The sequence below is a fragment of the Sarcophilus harrisii genome, chromosome 2, assembly GCF_902635505.1.
Source record: "Sarcophilus harrisii chromosome 2, mSarHar1.11, whole genome shotgun sequence".
In the NCBI taxonomy this organism is placed as follows: Eukaryota; Metazoa; Chordata; class Mammalia; order Dasyuromorphia; family Dasyuridae; genus Sarcophilus; species Sarcophilus harrisii.
This window is the reverse complement of record NC_045427.1, coordinates 315,408,793-315,425,983: the sequence shown is the minus strand read 5'-3', so window position 1 is coordinate 315,425,983 and position 17,191 is coordinate 315,408,793. Positions and strand designations below refer to the sequence as shown.

At 37.5% G+C, this 17,191-nt stretch overlaps 1 protein-coding gene across 3 annotated transcripts; it reads right to left on the bottom strand.

The window, feature by feature from the left end:
* Window positions 1–3,486: 3,486 nt before the first annotated feature.
* DACT1 (dishevelled binding antagonist of beta catenin 1) lies at window positions 3,487–16,423 on the bottom strand. 3 transcript variants are annotated; one of them, XM_031952660.1, is made up of 6 exons: window positions 16,129–16,423; window positions 15,516–15,990; window positions 13,116–13,248; window positions 12,175–12,330; window positions 7,554–7,604; window positions 3,487–6,833 (listed from the first exon to the last, which is right to left on the bottom strand). In XM_031952660.1, exons 2-6 carry the CDS (start codon window positions 15,885–15,887, stop codon window positions 4,945–4,947), a joined length of 2,601 nt encoding a protein of 866 aa, XP_031808520.1. In that variant the 5' UTR covers window positions 15,888–15,990; window positions 16,129–16,423; the 3' UTR covers window positions 3,487–4,944. The 3 variants fall into 3 exon arrangements, with proteins under 3 accessions (XP_031808520.1, XP_031808521.1, XP_003756360.1); XM_031952661.1 differs by having other exon boundaries at window positions 15,516–16,423; XM_003756312.3 differs by lacking the exon at window positions 7,554–7,604.
* Window positions 16,424–17,191: the final 768 nt, after the last annotated feature.

Below are 17,191 nucleotides of genomic sequence, written 5' to 3'. Positions count from 1 at the left end.
TTGCTGCTAGACAAATCATTCTTGTGAAAGGATCTGATTCTCTTCTTCCTCCACCAGAAAATCATCAGTGGTTTTTCATTGCCTACCAAGGGAACTTAATATTATTTTGCCCTCCACAATCAATTCACAATCCTTAATTCAAGAAGTATCATGGTATTTAGTATCACCTCAATCTAGTATCACCCTACCCTTCCAGCATCATACCACAATACTATCCTAAATGTTTTCTATTCATTCTCTAATCTCCAAACATGTCCTGTCTCCAAGCCTTTTCTATTCACACAATAGTTTTTTATATATCTAATGCACTTTGTCATGTTATATTATGAATTGTGGCTGTCTATATTTCTGTGCCTCAACTCTATGTTAGACTGCAAGTTCCATGAAGATAGGAATCCATTCATATCTCATCCAAATTTTGAGTCTCCCTCCTCAGCATAGTGTTCTGAACACAGTAGGTATATCATAATGTACTACTCCATATCTGGGTGCTGCCTCCCTAGCCCCTAACCCTACATGCTACAAGGCATTCTCATTCAGATACTGGTCAGATTAGATAACCTTTGAAGTCATTTCCAACTTGGTTCTGTGATTCTTTATTGTTGTTAACCCTTTCTGAATTTCCTCATCTATAGTAAGGAATTTCTATCCTTTTTTTCAAAACCGACATCTAGCCAATTAAAGTCTGATGCATATACTTAGTAATAAAGTAATAAAATAACATAGTATCATGTAGGAATCACATCTGAAAACACAGAGCCTCTTACTTTAAAAAAAAAAAAAAAAAAAGTCTGGGCATGGCCTCATGTGTGAATGAAAGTAGAGTTGCTCGTCCCCTTCAAAAGGAGATATAATTGAGGGAGTTGAAAAGGTGAATTCAGTGGTTAAGAAAAATGGCATAAAGAAATGTAATTGAGCTCAGGAATCCCTTCAGAAGGAGAAAGAATCAGGAATCTCTTATTTGGAAAAAATTTTACAATTTAAATAAAAAATAAAACCAATTCCCAGCAGTATGAGAGATTTACAAACATGATTTTGTGAGGTTTTGAATATAAAGAGTTAGACTGGGCTTTTAAAATGCTCTGCTAGCACTTTTTGTGGTAGCAAAGAACTAAAACAAAGTGACATCCATCAGTTGCAGAATGCCTAACCAAACTGAGGTATATAACGTAATAGAATACTATTTTTCTGGAAGAAATGATGAATAGAAAAAATCCAGAGAAACATGGGAAGCCTCCACCAGGCAATGAGCTCTTAAAAGCAGAAACTTTCACTTGCCTTCCTTTTATTCCTAATGCTTAATACAGTGCTTAGCACACAGAAGGCACCTGATAAATGTTTATTTATTGACTTACATTGACTGATAAAGATTTAAATAAGCAGAACCCCCCAAAAAAACCCAAAGAAAAAAATATATTCTACTGTACATAATATCTACAACAGTGCATATGAAAAGAACTATAAAATTCAATTGAACTCTATGTAATTATAATGACAAAGCCTGGTTCTTGAGAAGAGATGAGGAAATGTATTTTTTTTTCCTTTCACTGGAGAAGGCTAGACAGCTTCAGACATGTGGAATATTATAGATACCATTTCCATGTAATCTTGATCGGCCTCACTTAACTGAGGTAATTAATTGGCACAATAAAAGTGCTGGACCTGGAGCAAAAAAGCTCTGAGTTCAAAACTAGCCTCAGATTCTTATTTGCCCTGGATAAATCACAAAACCCCTATTTACCTCAGTTTTCTCAACTGTATAATAGAGATGATAATAGCACCTATCTTCCAGGATTGTTGGGAGGATTAAAAGGACTATTTTATAAAGCACTTAACAGTGCCTGGAATATATTAGATGCTTAATAGATGCTGGTTGTTTTCTTCCCAACTATTTTTGTCGTTGTTACAAGAAAAGACTCATTTGATGAGAGAGGATACATTAAAAAATGACGGTTAATGTAAAAAAAAAATAAATAAAAGGCATCAATAAAAAATTTTAAGAGTTCTACTCCTAGATGGGTATCAGGAGAAAATTGTCTTATATTAAAGACCAATTCTATGATAATGAAACTAACATAAACACTGAAACTTTTCTGAGGAAAAAAAATCAGAAAAGTCCATCTAATATGCTGAAGTGACATAGATTTAAAATTCTCCAGAGAATAAGTTAAGAGTTCTGCCAAAGCACATACATGGTGGCTCATATAGGATAATTGTATAATACTTTGTAAGACTTCTGTAAAAATGGTCAGGATAGGTACTGGATCTTTGATTTTGCTGGCATAGAAAAATTGAGAAAATCCCCTCTACCAAATACAGATTAGCCCTTTCTCTACAAAATATAATGTTAGAACATTGCCTAGAATTCTGTGAAGAACTTGCCTAGGGTAACCCCATCACTGTATATCAATCTTCTTGGCTCTGAGACCAACTTGCCATATACTACTCCACAGTTGTCCTTATATAAAAATGGTAGCTATATAATGTGGAGCACACCATAAGTAATATTACATAAATTGCTGCTTTCTCCCCTCGTAAATAATTGAATACTTCACTTGTACTGATTGCAATGGATCTTTTGTGACTACAAACAATAGACAACCATTAATTTGTATCTATCTTGTCTAGTACCAACTCCTACAAGCTTGTGGGAGAAAAAGCTGGAACCAGGAGTCTTAGACAATCCCATTTCTTCATGGTTCACTTGGCTTAACATTTATACCTTAAAAAAGGTCAATTCTTTAGTAACTGGCTTTCAAAAAATGATCTCTTCCAAGGATAATGCTCTTTGAGAACAAATTATGAAGAAAACAATATATAATTTGTAGTCCCTCGTCTTATAAAACATTCTTTCACCATATCTTCAGGGTAGATACCCTTTAAAAAAAAAAGTTGGTAAAAGACATTGCAAGAATTCCTTTCAAATTATTTATCTCTTTTCTCAGAAGATATTTTTTCATTTTAATCAGAAATCCTAGTAGAAGCAGAAGATATAGAAAGCCATATTTCTGTGTGTGTGTGTGTGTGTGTATGTGTAGCATGAATGCAAAATAGTTACAAGTGAAAAGTTAAAGAGAAATGCATAAAAGTTTGTTGCTTGTTAAAGTGTTTTTAAATAAGAAAATTTGAAAATTTAATCCTTGAAACAATCATTTTCTACCATATTCTATAACATTTCAAATATAGGAAATTAATCTTCTCTATAAGAAGTTATGATATAAAGTAGAATAAAGAATTTTTCCCAAAAGCATGAGGTATCAGCATATTTAAATGAGAAAGAAACACAAACTAAAACCAATTTTTAAGAAAGTCTTTGATGCTCTAAATAAGTTGGGGTACTTTCCTTGCAACTCACCCTATTTAACATAGCTAAAACATCCAAATTACTACAGATCTACTAGTAAGCTGGTTAAGTATTTCACAAGCAGCACTGATAACCCCTGTTAAGACTGAACATTTGGTTTTATAAAGATGTAACAAATTTAATAGAATTAAAAACAAACTTTATTACAGCATATGTATTGTATTAATTTACACAATGAGATATAAAAACATACTGCTTATATTATACAGAAAAGTTGACATCAATAAAGAATATTTAAAACAGTTACTACTTTCACACATGACATACATATTGATAAAAAGCAATTTTACACAATACTGTTTACTAAATAGTAAATAAACCCTTCCCAGAGGGACCTATGGCTCACTCTGTAAAGGATTGCACTAACATGTTCAGGATCTAGACTGTCAAGATGACTAGACACCTTAAATGAGGCAACTTTCTGGAAGCATATATAGGACCCAATTATGGCTTTGGATTCACACTCCCAAGGGAGAAGCTAGTTATTTCAATGGTAATGATATCTTTATGAATCCTGGTAGAAAATCCAACCCCAAGGGCAAGTCATTCCTGGACACCATAGTTGGATATAGAGATTAGAATGGAAGGAATCCATGTACCAATTCCTAGTCTGTGGCCCTAAAAAAGTGTTTTCCACACAGTGCTCCAGTCCTTGCAGTTTTCAAGTGGTCCTCTTCCCGTAGCCCTGTATTTTCTCCTTTTTAATCATGTACATTCCTATCTTAAAGTTTCTACCTCTTCTCGGGTCATTTGCTTCTGTTCTAAAGGATCTCGGTCAAGAAAAGCAGGTAGACGAGGAGGAATAATAAAGAAGGGGAAATGGCCTGAGAAATAAATGTCACAAATGACATAGGCAGGAAAGAATGATATGAAACAATAATTTATTTTTTACTTCATACACTTGAGCATGACCCTCGGGAAACTTCTCTTAAACACCCTTATCCTAAGGAATTAAGGAACATAGACAGCTGGACTTGGAAACTAGTTCAAATCCAGATCTCTGACATATCCTGCCTATATGATCCTAGTAAATCAGTAAATTTTTCAGTCTCCCAGACAACCAACTCTCTAAGACTCATCATTTAGTTTGGGATAAGTTCCTCACTAGAATTCATCATAGGTTCAGACATTTTTCCTCTCTCCCCCAACTCCCAAAAAAAGAATCAAGAGGAAAACAAAAATCATTGAGTTCCATCCTTGGTATAAAAAAGCACTTCTAGATGAAGAGTCAAGTTAAAAGAATTTTCAACTTCAGATGAAGAACATCTACTCTTGGAATGATGAATAAGAACATTTAAAATAAAACCATCCAATACTAAACATTCCATGTTACCACCATGAACACTGTATAATTTTTATTCCTTCCTAATATGACATTCTTTATTTTCTACTGAAAGGCACTCACATCCACACATGGTATGAGGAAGACATCATTTACCTTAAGGTTTTTTGTTCTTTATGTTCAAAAAACATGAAAAAAGCTGCATAAAAAAACCCCAAAACAAAACCAAAAAGTAAGAACCACCTTGCTTCTGTAACTAGGACATACATATATATATATTCCATACTAAAAAGTCACTTCAGACTGTGGTCATCAGTTTTAAAGAGCCAGACCTAAAACGAAGGATTTTCTTCTTGAGATTATGGGAGGCCTTAATTTTTACAAAAGTCTTTGTGTGGTTGTCATGAACAGCTGGGGCTGTGACTGTTTGGAGAGGGAGAGTCTGGACAAACTGGGACCAAATCAGCCCCCCACTTTCTTCAGAGTCACTAGTGGTGGTGCTCTCTCCCACAAACTCCACTTCACTCAAGCTTGACTCACTGTCCCCAAAGCAGTTGGTGGTATAGTTACTCTGCTCATCTTCACTGGTGTCCACAACTGTGGAGTGGAACAAGGATTCACACTCTGCAGAATATTCAGAATCACTAGCCACGTATGCATATGGGCTCACATATGGAAGAGGGACCTGGGTATAGACTCCCAGGGGTTCCCTGCGATTTCTCCTCGCCCTTCTCAAGGCTTCTTCATAGGAAATCTCAGCAGATGACTTCCACCGCCGATAGTCGGTTCGCTTATGTTTCAGTTTGGCCACAACAGGTTCTCTTCCATGCCCATGTCCATGGAACTTGTTCAGGGGCCTATAGAGGCCTCCTGAAGGCCTGCTGGAAAGACTGGCCTCTGCCTGGGAGTTTCCACCCTTCTTCCCTCGGGAGGAGACTTTTTTGAATTTCTTATTTGTATCCAAGTCATCAGGGAAATGACATTTCTTGCTCACAACTCTGCTCTTTTCCCTCACTGTCTGTAAGCCACTTTCCACCCCATTAAGACCATGGGCTCTGTGCTTCAGGGTTGAGCTCTTCAGGATTCTGACATTTTTATTGGCTTTATGTAACTTATTATTTTGCTGCTGCCCTGGAATAAACTGAGCATTGACAAGAAGCCCATCCTCCAAGCTCTGGGAAGAAGAGCCCTCGCTCTTGAAATCTAAGGCAGGTCTTTCTTCAATAGGAAGGGAGGAAGGCAGGGGTGGAGGAGGTGGCACAGCAGGAGGAATTGCTGGCAGAGCTGCCTGTGAGCTAGTTTTTTGTGACATCTTTTTCAGTGGCTGGACAACTTTGTTCTCCTGTGGAAGAGCTGGGACTCGGCCAGGACTTTCTTTTGGAGAGGCAGTAAAGAGTTGACCACTTTCTTTAGGGGATTCCCCTGTCCCAGAAACAGGGCACCATGCAAACTCCTGGGAGCCCGGCTTGATATTTTTTGGCAGGTGCTTGCTTTGATGATCAGCGGCTGCATTTGGCGGGCAGCCCACAGACACAGGCATCCTCCGGTTTTCCAGCTGTTCTCCCTTTGAGTCTTTCAACCACTGCTTTAGTGGGGAGAATGTGCCATTCTCTAGAGTGGTTGTTCCACCAGAATGCAAACAGACTTGTTTAGAGTTTTTAAGGTTAATACTGTTACTGTGTGTAACTCCACCAGTCGCTCTGACACAAATGCTCCCGTGTCTAAGAATGCCCTTTGTGGGGTCAGCATTCACGCTTGTTCGCAGCTTATTAGTCCTAACAGGATGTGTTTTTTTCTGCACTAGGCTCAAGATGTAGCCATCTATCTTCTTATTGGATGCAGGATAGGACACAGATATGGAATTGCTTTGTGGGAGAGAAGAATTATCTGCTTTGACAGAATCTACTTCGGAGCCGATGCAAACATCATTCGCACTGCTACCAAGTTGTTCCTCATCTTTGAGGGGATTGTTGGTCATGGAAAGAAGAAACATTGGACTCTGTACAGCAACAGCATGAAGTGGACTTGGATAGCGATATATATCGTTCCCATTTTTAGATACCAAATCACACTGATACTTAGGATTCACATCTGCAATGACATCAAGGGAATTAGACTGTGGTATAGAGAGCGAACGGCAAACATCTTCACACCGACCTTCTTTGTGGTCCAACCATCCTATGAGATCTGAGGAGAAAAAAATAGTATTTTATTCATTAGCTCTATTATGACTGACTGTGGTTAATTTTCTGAAGTGGGGAGAATATTATTTTTAAGATCTTACTATAATCCAGAAACAATGTGGTGTACACACTGATGAGACAATCAAAATATTTCATGCTTGTGGACTTTCCTTTTAAGGAGTCTGGAAAAATAATGTCTACTAATTTTCCCACCCTTACTTTGTATTTGGCATGGAAATGGAAAAATTCATTTTATATTTTAAAAAAGACAACTTTTTTTTGAATGCAATAAAGTTTTATTTTATTATTTTACAAGAATAGGTACCTAAGTGAGTAAATACACCTTGAAAACTCTAAAGGCAGCATTTTATTTCCTATCCTGAAGCACAATCCCTTTCCTGATTCCCCATAAATTGGATGTTACAGAAGTTATGGGACATGAATTTCCACCTCTCATTACATAACCATCTCTGGTCCCAAGGAACTTACATTCTAGGAGGAGGAAGAGAACAGTGGAGGACAAAGGACAAAGGAGGACAAAAAGCAAAAGATTAAAAAGACAACTTTTTAATCTATTAGACTGTAAGCTCCTTAAGGGCAGGGGTTGTCTTTTATGTCTTTTCATATCCCAACATTTAGCACACTATCAGGCATATAATAATGCCCTTAATAAATGTTTACTGATTGATCTAAAAAAGCTAGGAATAATAGTAAAATTACTCACTGTGTGATCTTTGGCAAATCATTTCATTTCTCTGGCCTTCAGTTTCCTCATCTATAAAATGAGAAAGTTGAACAAGATGAAGTCCCTTCCATTCCTACTTCCTGCAGGTCTCTGGCAAATCTATCTTAAAGATCTTATCTTTCCACCTTCTTTTGTAGTTAGGTGGAATAATAGATAAAACACTTGTGGTTAGAGAGACCTGAGTTCCAGTCCTAATTAGACATTCCCCAAGTGTGTGAAACTGGGCAACTCACTTAACCTCTGCCAGTTTGGTTTCCCTGACTAAAATGGGGATAATAATAATACCAATTACAGAGGATTGATGTGAAAGTTAAGTGAAAAAATTTGCTCAAATGGTATGTTCAATGATGCTGAGGAGGAGGAAGATGGAGAGGACAGTATATTATCTAGGTATCACAGTGACTGGTGTTGAACTTAAGAAATAGAAGGACCAGAGTTCCAAGTTATCCAACGATAAATTTATTACTGTTTGACTCTGGACAAGATGCTAAACCTCTCCTGCTTCAGCATTTTCTATCCATAAAATGAAGATTATAATACAAGGGTCTTATGAAGCTCAATAACATATGTAAATCACTTTTCAAAGCTTCATCTTGTCTTTACCTTGAGGCATGTTAACTTTTTGTGATCCTGTAGACCACAGTTTGCCAATAATCTCTCTAAGGTTTTCTTGACAGAGATATGGGAGTGGTTTGCCATTTCCTTCTCTAATGGATTTAGGCAGAGTTAAGTGACTTGCCCAAGATCACATGGCTAAACTGAATTTGAACTCAAGTCTCCCTGACTCCAGGCCCAGGGAGCTATTCATTGAGCCATCTAGCTTCCTCTATAGTACTATATATAAGTGCTAGTTTTTCTTATTCTTATTACTGTTGTTATTATTATTTGTAATTTTCCTTTCAGTTCAATTAAATTCAAATATTTAGTATGCAAGGCACTATGCTAGATAGGCACTAGAGATACAAAGATACCAATAAGACTATTTTTACCCTCAAGGGACCTATAGTCTATTACTTTACTTATATGATTTATTGCAATATCACTTATTCTTTTGTTTTTTAAAGAAAATTATCTTGATTAGCATTATAATATTCAGGAATAACTACCACAAAGAAAATCATGTAGAATGAACCATTTGCCAAAATTTCATCTTTAAAAGGACTGACCAAATTATATCAATAGCTTCTTTAGATTTTTAGTTGTGATACTTTGATATATTCATGATTTCAGAAGGACAGTATATTATCTAGGCGTTACAATGATTGGTATTGAACTTAGTTAGGAAGACCTGAATTCCAATTCTGCCTTAAACAACTTACTGTTTGAATCTGGGCAAGACATTAAACTTTTCCATGCTTCAGTTTTTTTATCCACAAAATAGAGATATTAATTCAGAGGTTTTGTGAGGATCAAATGAGATTTCACTATATGCATTCCTTTTACCAGTATATATATTAACATATTCAAACTTTTTCAACCAAGTAAATCCCTGTCATTCCATGAATTATCTCTAATAGAGACTCTGCCACAAAATGCACTGAAAATATTTCTCTAAGACGTTCCATGCTTTATGGCTAATAGGGACACACTCAAACTCTCTATCATCTGTTATCCATTTCTCTCAATCACCAACCCACCTCCTTTCCAAGGGCATATGTTCCTGGTGATGCTTTTTACACAACTTCTTATATACTTATAGTATCAACCTTCAATTAATCTAAAGAAAACCAAGTGATTTGTTTGAGGGGGAGGAAAAACCTTTAATAAGCCATTTAATGAGTTCTTGGTTATGAGTTCTTGCTGCCAGTAAACTTGGAAACCATTAGAAGGCAAACAATTTGTGTTTTTGCCTAAACTATGCCCTGAGGAAGGTATTCACCCAAGGGAAAAAACCTTCCTAAATGACATCCCCTGGGGCTCTTCTTTTATTCCAGACTAGAATTCACTTCTTTTCAAAAATTTAATACATTTAATACATTTTAAAAAAAAACAACTTAATGGAAAACTTGATCAAAGATGAATTTACAAAATTCAACATCTCAAATATAAGATTTCTGACTTTAGTCATAATTTTCACCTACTTTCTATAGGAATGCATTATTATTTCTTTCATAATATAAAATTAATCTAAATATCAAATAATATTTACTTCCCAGTCATCTAGATAGAACAAAATTTTGAGATTGAGCAGTGAGATCACTGCTCAATTAAAGTTTCCTCCAGTTAGGAGTTTTTTGCACTAAAGAACAGTATCTGAAAATCAAAAGTATATCTACTTCCCATTATTCTTAAATGAGGAGGGTTTTTTTTTTTTATTTTTCTACTCTAAAAACACAAAAGCCTTTTCCTTCTTTCAGAGGTACCTACATTACTGCCCAATTTAATAGAAATATGCCAAAACCTTATTAACAACAAGCAAGAGTATACTTCCTTCCCCTTTTATCTCAGGCACCCCAAAATGAAAAATTATCCATTTGAGATGCTTGCCCTGTACCTCTTTCAGAGGTAATAACCCTATTTATGGACAACCTACCTTAAAATGATTATAAATCATTAAAATGATTATAAAATGCTCTGACAATAGTTTTCCCTGTTCCCCTAAAAATTGTGATTTGTCCCTTTTAAGGAGTAAGTTAATTTTTAAGAAAAATTATATCAGAAGAAATATGTCAGTTTCTAGATCCTCACATAATTGAATGAATCGCATTATTTCTAAATTATGTGATTCTGAGATTTTTCCATGGGAAATGAATCAGTTTCCAAGGAAATCATCCAATCTTGTACCAAATTGCCTTTAATAGCTTTATAAATTTTTCCTTTGAGAACAATTCAATACAGAATGGAATACATTTGTAATGGAATATTTGTAAACTTGAGCAGCATAAGATAGCCAATCTAAATAACGCAAATTTGTTTTTATATTACACCATCGGGATTGAATACACAGTTCTCAAAGAAACTATTCAATTACCAATTGTGGGCTGCTCTGTAGCAGGCTCTATCTTTTCATTATGAGAATTCAAACTCAAATAGGTATTGCAGTCAGACAAAGGATGTAGCATCATATTCTTGTCATTATTCATAATACCACACTGTATAGTCTCCTTTTCTCTTGCTGGAAGGTTGTATGATAAGATGGAACTTGGGAGTATACAGAAAATGCCATGGGTACAGCAGAGAGGTAAAGGTACACATGAAAATAATTCTTAAAATAGCATAGGTGTTATAACAGTTTTGAACACCATACTCCTCTGTGTTCTTTCTCCAGAGACAGAACAGCATAATATCATCTTTCACACTGTTGTCAATCAGCAAAATATTATATATATACATATATATATATATATATATAGCAAACCTGAGGGCTAAAAAAAAAACCCACAAAATAAACAAAAAAAGACAATTCCTTGGTACTTCTCTGATAAATAAAAGCAACTTATAACTTCACTTTTAAGTTGGTGAATAAGCAGATTAGAATCCAGGTTCTGACACTTTTTATACCTTGAGTGACTTTGGACAAAGTCATGTTACTTCATTGGATTTCCATTTCCTCATTTGTAAAAAAAAAAAAAAAAAAAGGGGGGGGGAGGAGGGGAATGAGCTTGGATGACCTCTAAAAAAATCTTCTAGTTCTAAATTAGACTGCATCTGGCAGTTCTATAACCTCTTCAAATGAGAAGTTGTCAAACTAATATTAGAACCTCAGGTTTCTAGACCTTCAGTGCTGGCACATTTCTGGAGATAAAACATAACCATCTGAAGTTAGAAGATAAATTAAATGCACACTATAATTCTATTATCAAGCTTCTATAGCTTTGAACCAGATAGTCTTTTTTTTTTAATATGAGAATTCAGCCTCAAGGAGATGACTTTGATACTGCAGTTCATGATGCAACTAAGAAGTGAGACTTCCAGACCCATTATCCAGATCTTGGGATTCTACCTCTTCTTTCCCTCCTTCATAATCTCAGTTCTTTCTTTACTTTGCCAAAACTCAAGCCAAAGGAGGTGGGTTTGTGATTCCTAGATAGAAATACTTGTCTTGCCTTCCTAACACCAAACAAGAAGGAACAAGTACTGAAATGTGACTGGAGATGGGGGCTATAAAATGTAGAAGTTTCAGAGAAGAAGAAAGAATTTTGTGGCATATTTTATAAAATATGAAATATGCCAGTGTGTTGCTATATACCCTCTGAGGGCAGCTAGGTAGCACAATGGATAGAGTTGAAGGTCTAAAGCCAAAAAAAAATCCATCTTCCTAAATTCAAATCTGGCCTCAGATGCTTACAAGCAAGTCACTTAACCTGTTTGTTTCAATTTTCTCATTTGTAAAATGAATTGGAGAAGGAAATGACAAGCCACTAATTGTGTGACCCTGGACAAGTCATTTAATTCTGTTTGCCTCAATTTCTGTAAAATGAGCTAAGAAGGAAACATCAAATCACTCTAGTTTCTTTGTGGATAAAACCCCAAATAGGGGTCATATGGAGTCAGACACAAATGTAACTCCTGAACAATAACAATATACATTCTTTGAGGGCCATAGGGCTCTATGTGCTTTAACTGTCCTTTCTAGGACTAAAATTTCTATGAATCTTACCTGCAGATTTGGGGTGTCCATCTGAGATATTCAAGGATGTTTCCAAAGGGCTGCAAAAGCAGGTGCTGGAATGGCAACTGGATAAACACTCACAGAAGACCGAATTGGAGGAATTGGAAAGTGATCCTGAGGCCCCATCACTCAACTCATAAAACCCTAAGAATACAAACACCATTTGGAATTAGACTGCTGTGAGCGACTTATATATTTCCTACTTAAAAGGAAACTTTTCCTAGAAAAGTGAAGAGAAGGTTTGAAGGTTAATTTAGGTTCACCAGATTTCATGTTCTCATTTTACAGTTCTATTTCAATTTCTGGGAATTCTGGAAATAGGATGAAAAATGGGTTTGGGGGGAACAAAAGCACCTCATAGTCACTATTATCCACAAACTGACCTTCCTTCTATTTTTTCTTTTTTAAGTCCTTTCCATTCATACCTAATGAGAGATGAAATGTATACTGAAATAGATAATACATGAATGTACAAATAGAAAAATCATATATGTTTATGACTTGGTCTTTACTATTATCCAGATTTAGGGAAAAAAAGTTCGAGAGGACAGCAGGGAGTAAACGAAAATCTATTTTGTGAACCAAATGGTAGCAAACTTTTGAAGTAGTCTCAGGAAGTTGAAGTGTGACTAATTTTGTACCTCACTGTCGACTCTCACATTTCAAAGAAGGAAAGCTCTTTCAGAAATTTAAATAAAAGCCTTATTTTTTTTAACTGGAGAATTCACTCTGATCAGTATCACTATTTTTTTCTTAAATTTATTTTTTCCCTTCCTTCAAAAGGATGATGAGGTTTTCTTTTTTTCCACATTGAAAAAACATACAGATTATAGTTTGACAGATCTTGGAAAGCTGATAAGGGACATTTGTATTCGGTTACTATATAGCCCAGGAATATAATCAGTCAGTAGAAAGCATAGGAGTTTTACCTGAACTAGGCCGGCTATCTGTCTCCAGGTGCTCTTCTGATGTTTTTTCTACATCCAATCTTAAATCACTTATCTGCTTGTCAAGTTCTTGCAACTGGTTTAATAGACCAGCATCTCTTCTTCTCAAACAGTTCTGAGGTGGAAAAAGGAAAATAAATTAAGACACATTAGTGAGAAACAGATGTTCTGTTACATATACTAAAATTACCTCATCTCACACATCAGTTCTCAATTTTCCAAGGCCAAAACTTTACCCATGAGAATGGAAATAAACAAAAATCTTAACAAGATAAGCTCATTAAATTCCATTTTATTTTTTATACATTATATATTAAAATAAAATGTATTATCTGTACAAAACTTTGGGTATTAACCTAATGCTTTTAACATTTAACCATAAGATTCAAGATAGACATTTTAAAAGATAAATGGAAAACACAAATACAGAGAAGCTGACAATTTCCTTATAAAGAATCATCTAAAATAAATTATTTTATAAGAAACAATCTAAGATCACTATTAACAAGAACTATGGTCTAATCTAGATTTACATTCCAGCTAAAGATAGCTTATATATAAAGTGTTGTTTTGTTGGGTGCAATCAGCAGAAGTGTCTTTAAAAATGAGAAACTTCAAACGCTAGTTAGTGCCAAGTACAGTGTGAGCTGGCAGAATTTGGGACTAAGGTAGAATTTGAATTAGTTCAGATTTCCCAAGTAAAGCATCAGTTCCTGCTAACTTGTCAGTGCCATCTAGTGGTCTGCCAAAAAACAAAATACAACCCAGGAAAGGCATCTGGTTCAAATAACGAATGTCAAGTGTACAAATTAAAATAGTATCACAAGCACTGGCTAAGCTAGAATTCTTTCGATACAGTGAATGCTGCACTCATCTGGAACGACAATTGAGAGGTGCCATTTATGACCATAAATAAATGACTTTTTTATTTATGAAGATAAAAATGCTATTGCACAGCAGAGTGAATTAAACATGCATGACAAACCAAAATTAGCACAAGCTAGTGTCATATCCAAACTCGGTCTGCAGCCAAAAAATATATATATATATAAAAGCCAAGTCACGTTAGGAGCCTTCGGTAGACTATAGTGTGTAGCTTTTTACTTTTAAAAAACTGCATTTATTATTCCTGAATATCCATAGGCTTGAAAGCTTAGGGACAGAAACCAAGACCATGAAGACATTGAGGGAAAATTAGCTGAGTGTATCAAGAATCTTGAAGTTACCAAAAAAAAAAAAAAGAAAAAAATTATATGGCAACAAATTTGTCCACAGCAGCTCATTTTGTGCGTGTGTTGGCCATTAATCTTTCAGGTTAGTTGCTGAGGAGAATTCACTTGAGGGTCTAGTCGCTGTCTTTCAAATTACATTTTGAGGGCAACGAAAACAAAAGACTCCGCCATTGCTATGAGGCTGGCTTAAATATATTAATCGATTCCTCTTAATGGGGTTTTTTCCTTCGCCCTTAATGAAGATAGAATCCAATAAGATGGTTTCCTTCACAAGTCTCCTTAAATCACAGATTTCAGAGTACAGTGCTTAAAAAAAAATGAGTATCCATTGGGGGAGGGGCGCCACTCATTACCACTCAATTTACATCAGTGGCATTTAGTTTTAATTCCATTATGCAAAGGATCTTACATTTGAAATTAAGCTTCAGATCAACCGCAAAAGGTAACAGCCAGAAGAGCAATCTGGGAATGACAATGAATTAACCTACCTATTCCCTAAGGTCATTTCAGTGTAAGGATTTTTAAAAAGTCATTTCATTTGAGGTGAAAATTTTCATCATACCAAGAGCCCCATTCTTGTTTTCTTTTTTTACTTCTTAGAGAGGGAAAGAAAAAGGAAGAGAACTCACAAGACTTCCAAATGAAATTTTGTTTTAGGGCAGGGTTTCTCCAGCCCTCCTGAAAGCCTTTAGATGACTTTCACTAGATGAAAGGAAAAGGAAAGCTGAAGGTCACAACCAGACGAAGCAGAGAAGATGCTGAATGGAGGTGTGCAGAAATCAATCCCAACTCTAACCTTCACCTGATCCAGACACAATGCACGCGCACGCACATGCACACACATAGTGACACTAAAACGAAGCGGAGAAGAATGTATTCGGGGTACTGGCGTCGGGAGTGTGGGGGAAGCAGAGAAGGAGAGAGGACAAGAAGGCAGAGAGAAGGGGTTGGTTTGAGGAGAGGAAGTGTCTTTGTACCGGACCGTAAACTCCTGGAAGTCAGGGACGATTTCATTTTTTGTCTACTTATCCCCAGTCTAAAGCTAGTAGATTGTTTAACAATGCAAATTTCCGCAGCTCGAAGCAAACCCCCTCAGCCCGGAAAACGCCAGTCGAGGACCCCAGGGTCTCTGCCCAGAGGCGCTACTTACCAACTGCTGCCTCAGCAGCAAGATGTTCTCCTCTAAGTACTTCTCTTCCAGACGACTGCGTTGGGAGGCTTCTCCCGGAGCCTGCAGCTCCCCAGCCCGCGTCGGCGCCACGCCCCCGGCTCCAGCTCCAGCCCCGGCTGCGATCCCCGGACTTCGGAGGACACTCCGAACTAGCAGCTCCTGCCGCTGCCGTAGGAACTCCAGCTCAGCCAAACCGGCCAGCGTGGCCTCCAGCCGCTCCCGGGTGCGCTGTCGCTCAGTGTCCGCCTCGCCCTTCTCCCGCCAGCGCCCCTCGGGCTCCGCCGCCCGCTGCTCCCCTCGGGGCGTCTGTGGCTCCGGTTCTTTCGCCGTCACTGCTGAGCTCGGTTTCATGTCCTTCGTCCTCTTCCCAAGCCCTCATCCGACTGGAAGAGGCGTGCGCGCCCCTCTTCCCACTGGAGCCGTTTCGCAGGTGGAGGCGATGTTCCCCAATACGCTGTGTGCAGGAGAAAAGAAATCAATTGCTCCGCTGCTATAGCTACTACTGGTGGGCTAGGAGGCGGGGCAAGGGGTTCATGCTGCACAGGACTGGGGGGGACACAGGGCAAGAGAAGGAGGGAAATTCCTCCCTTACCACAATCGCCGTTTCTCAGCTCCAGCCTCCCAGGACGGCAACAGAGGAGCGGAGTCTGGCCAGCCAACCGTGTGCACACCCAGCCATCCGTCCTGGGGATGCAACCCCCTCCTCTGACTCTCCCAGGTCTCCTCCCAGCCAGGAACCTCTGCTGATAATGCTGCTCAGCGCAACGTCACACACAGCTTTGCAGCTCTGCAAATCCTCAGTCCCACATCCTCTTTCTTTGGTCCTGCCCCCCTGTCTATTTCTCACTCTCGCTTTATCTTTCTCTCTCTCCTGTCAGGCTCACCCTTCTCTTCTATTTTCGTTCAACTCCTAGTTCTAGTCATTAGACCCTCCCCGCCCCCACACTTTTTTTCCTCTTCCCCTCTGCCACCCATCCCCCTTTCTCGTTCACTGAGCCCACTTTTTTCCCCCTTTCTTTTCCTTATTGGTTCTCCTATTTCGCACAACTCAAGGGGCAACTGACTTGAGCCCTAGTATCCAGTTACAATCAGACTTGGAGCCAAAGTCCACGAAAAAACAAAACGGTTGGACTCCCCTGAGAACTTTCAAAAACTCTGATTTTCAGCACAAAATCTTAACCCTTTCCATACACAACCATTGCTCATATCAACTTAAGTTGAATTTATGTTTCTGTCCTAGTAATGACTGAGCTTATTCCCCTACCCCCACCAAAAATTAATCAATTAAAACAAGATGGGTTTTTTCTGCATAATTTGTTAGAGACAACTTTAAAATTCTTTAACTCTTAAATAGATCCTCCCCCCCCCAAGTGGTGGAAATCTCTTAACTATAAAAGGTATCTGAAATTAGATTGTAGAAAAATCAATGAAAACTAGACTGAAGGCAATTACCTTGTCTTTTAGGTCCTCAGAGAGTACTAGAGGTGACCTAATATTAGTGCTCCCACACACACCTTCAATCCCTATGATTAATTTCTCCAGAGGGGCTCACAGGATAGTTTCCTTCATGATAATATTATATGTAGTATGATTATTTCTACTTAGGACATTAGACCCAAATAGATTTGATGTCATAAAGTCTACTAAATAACCAG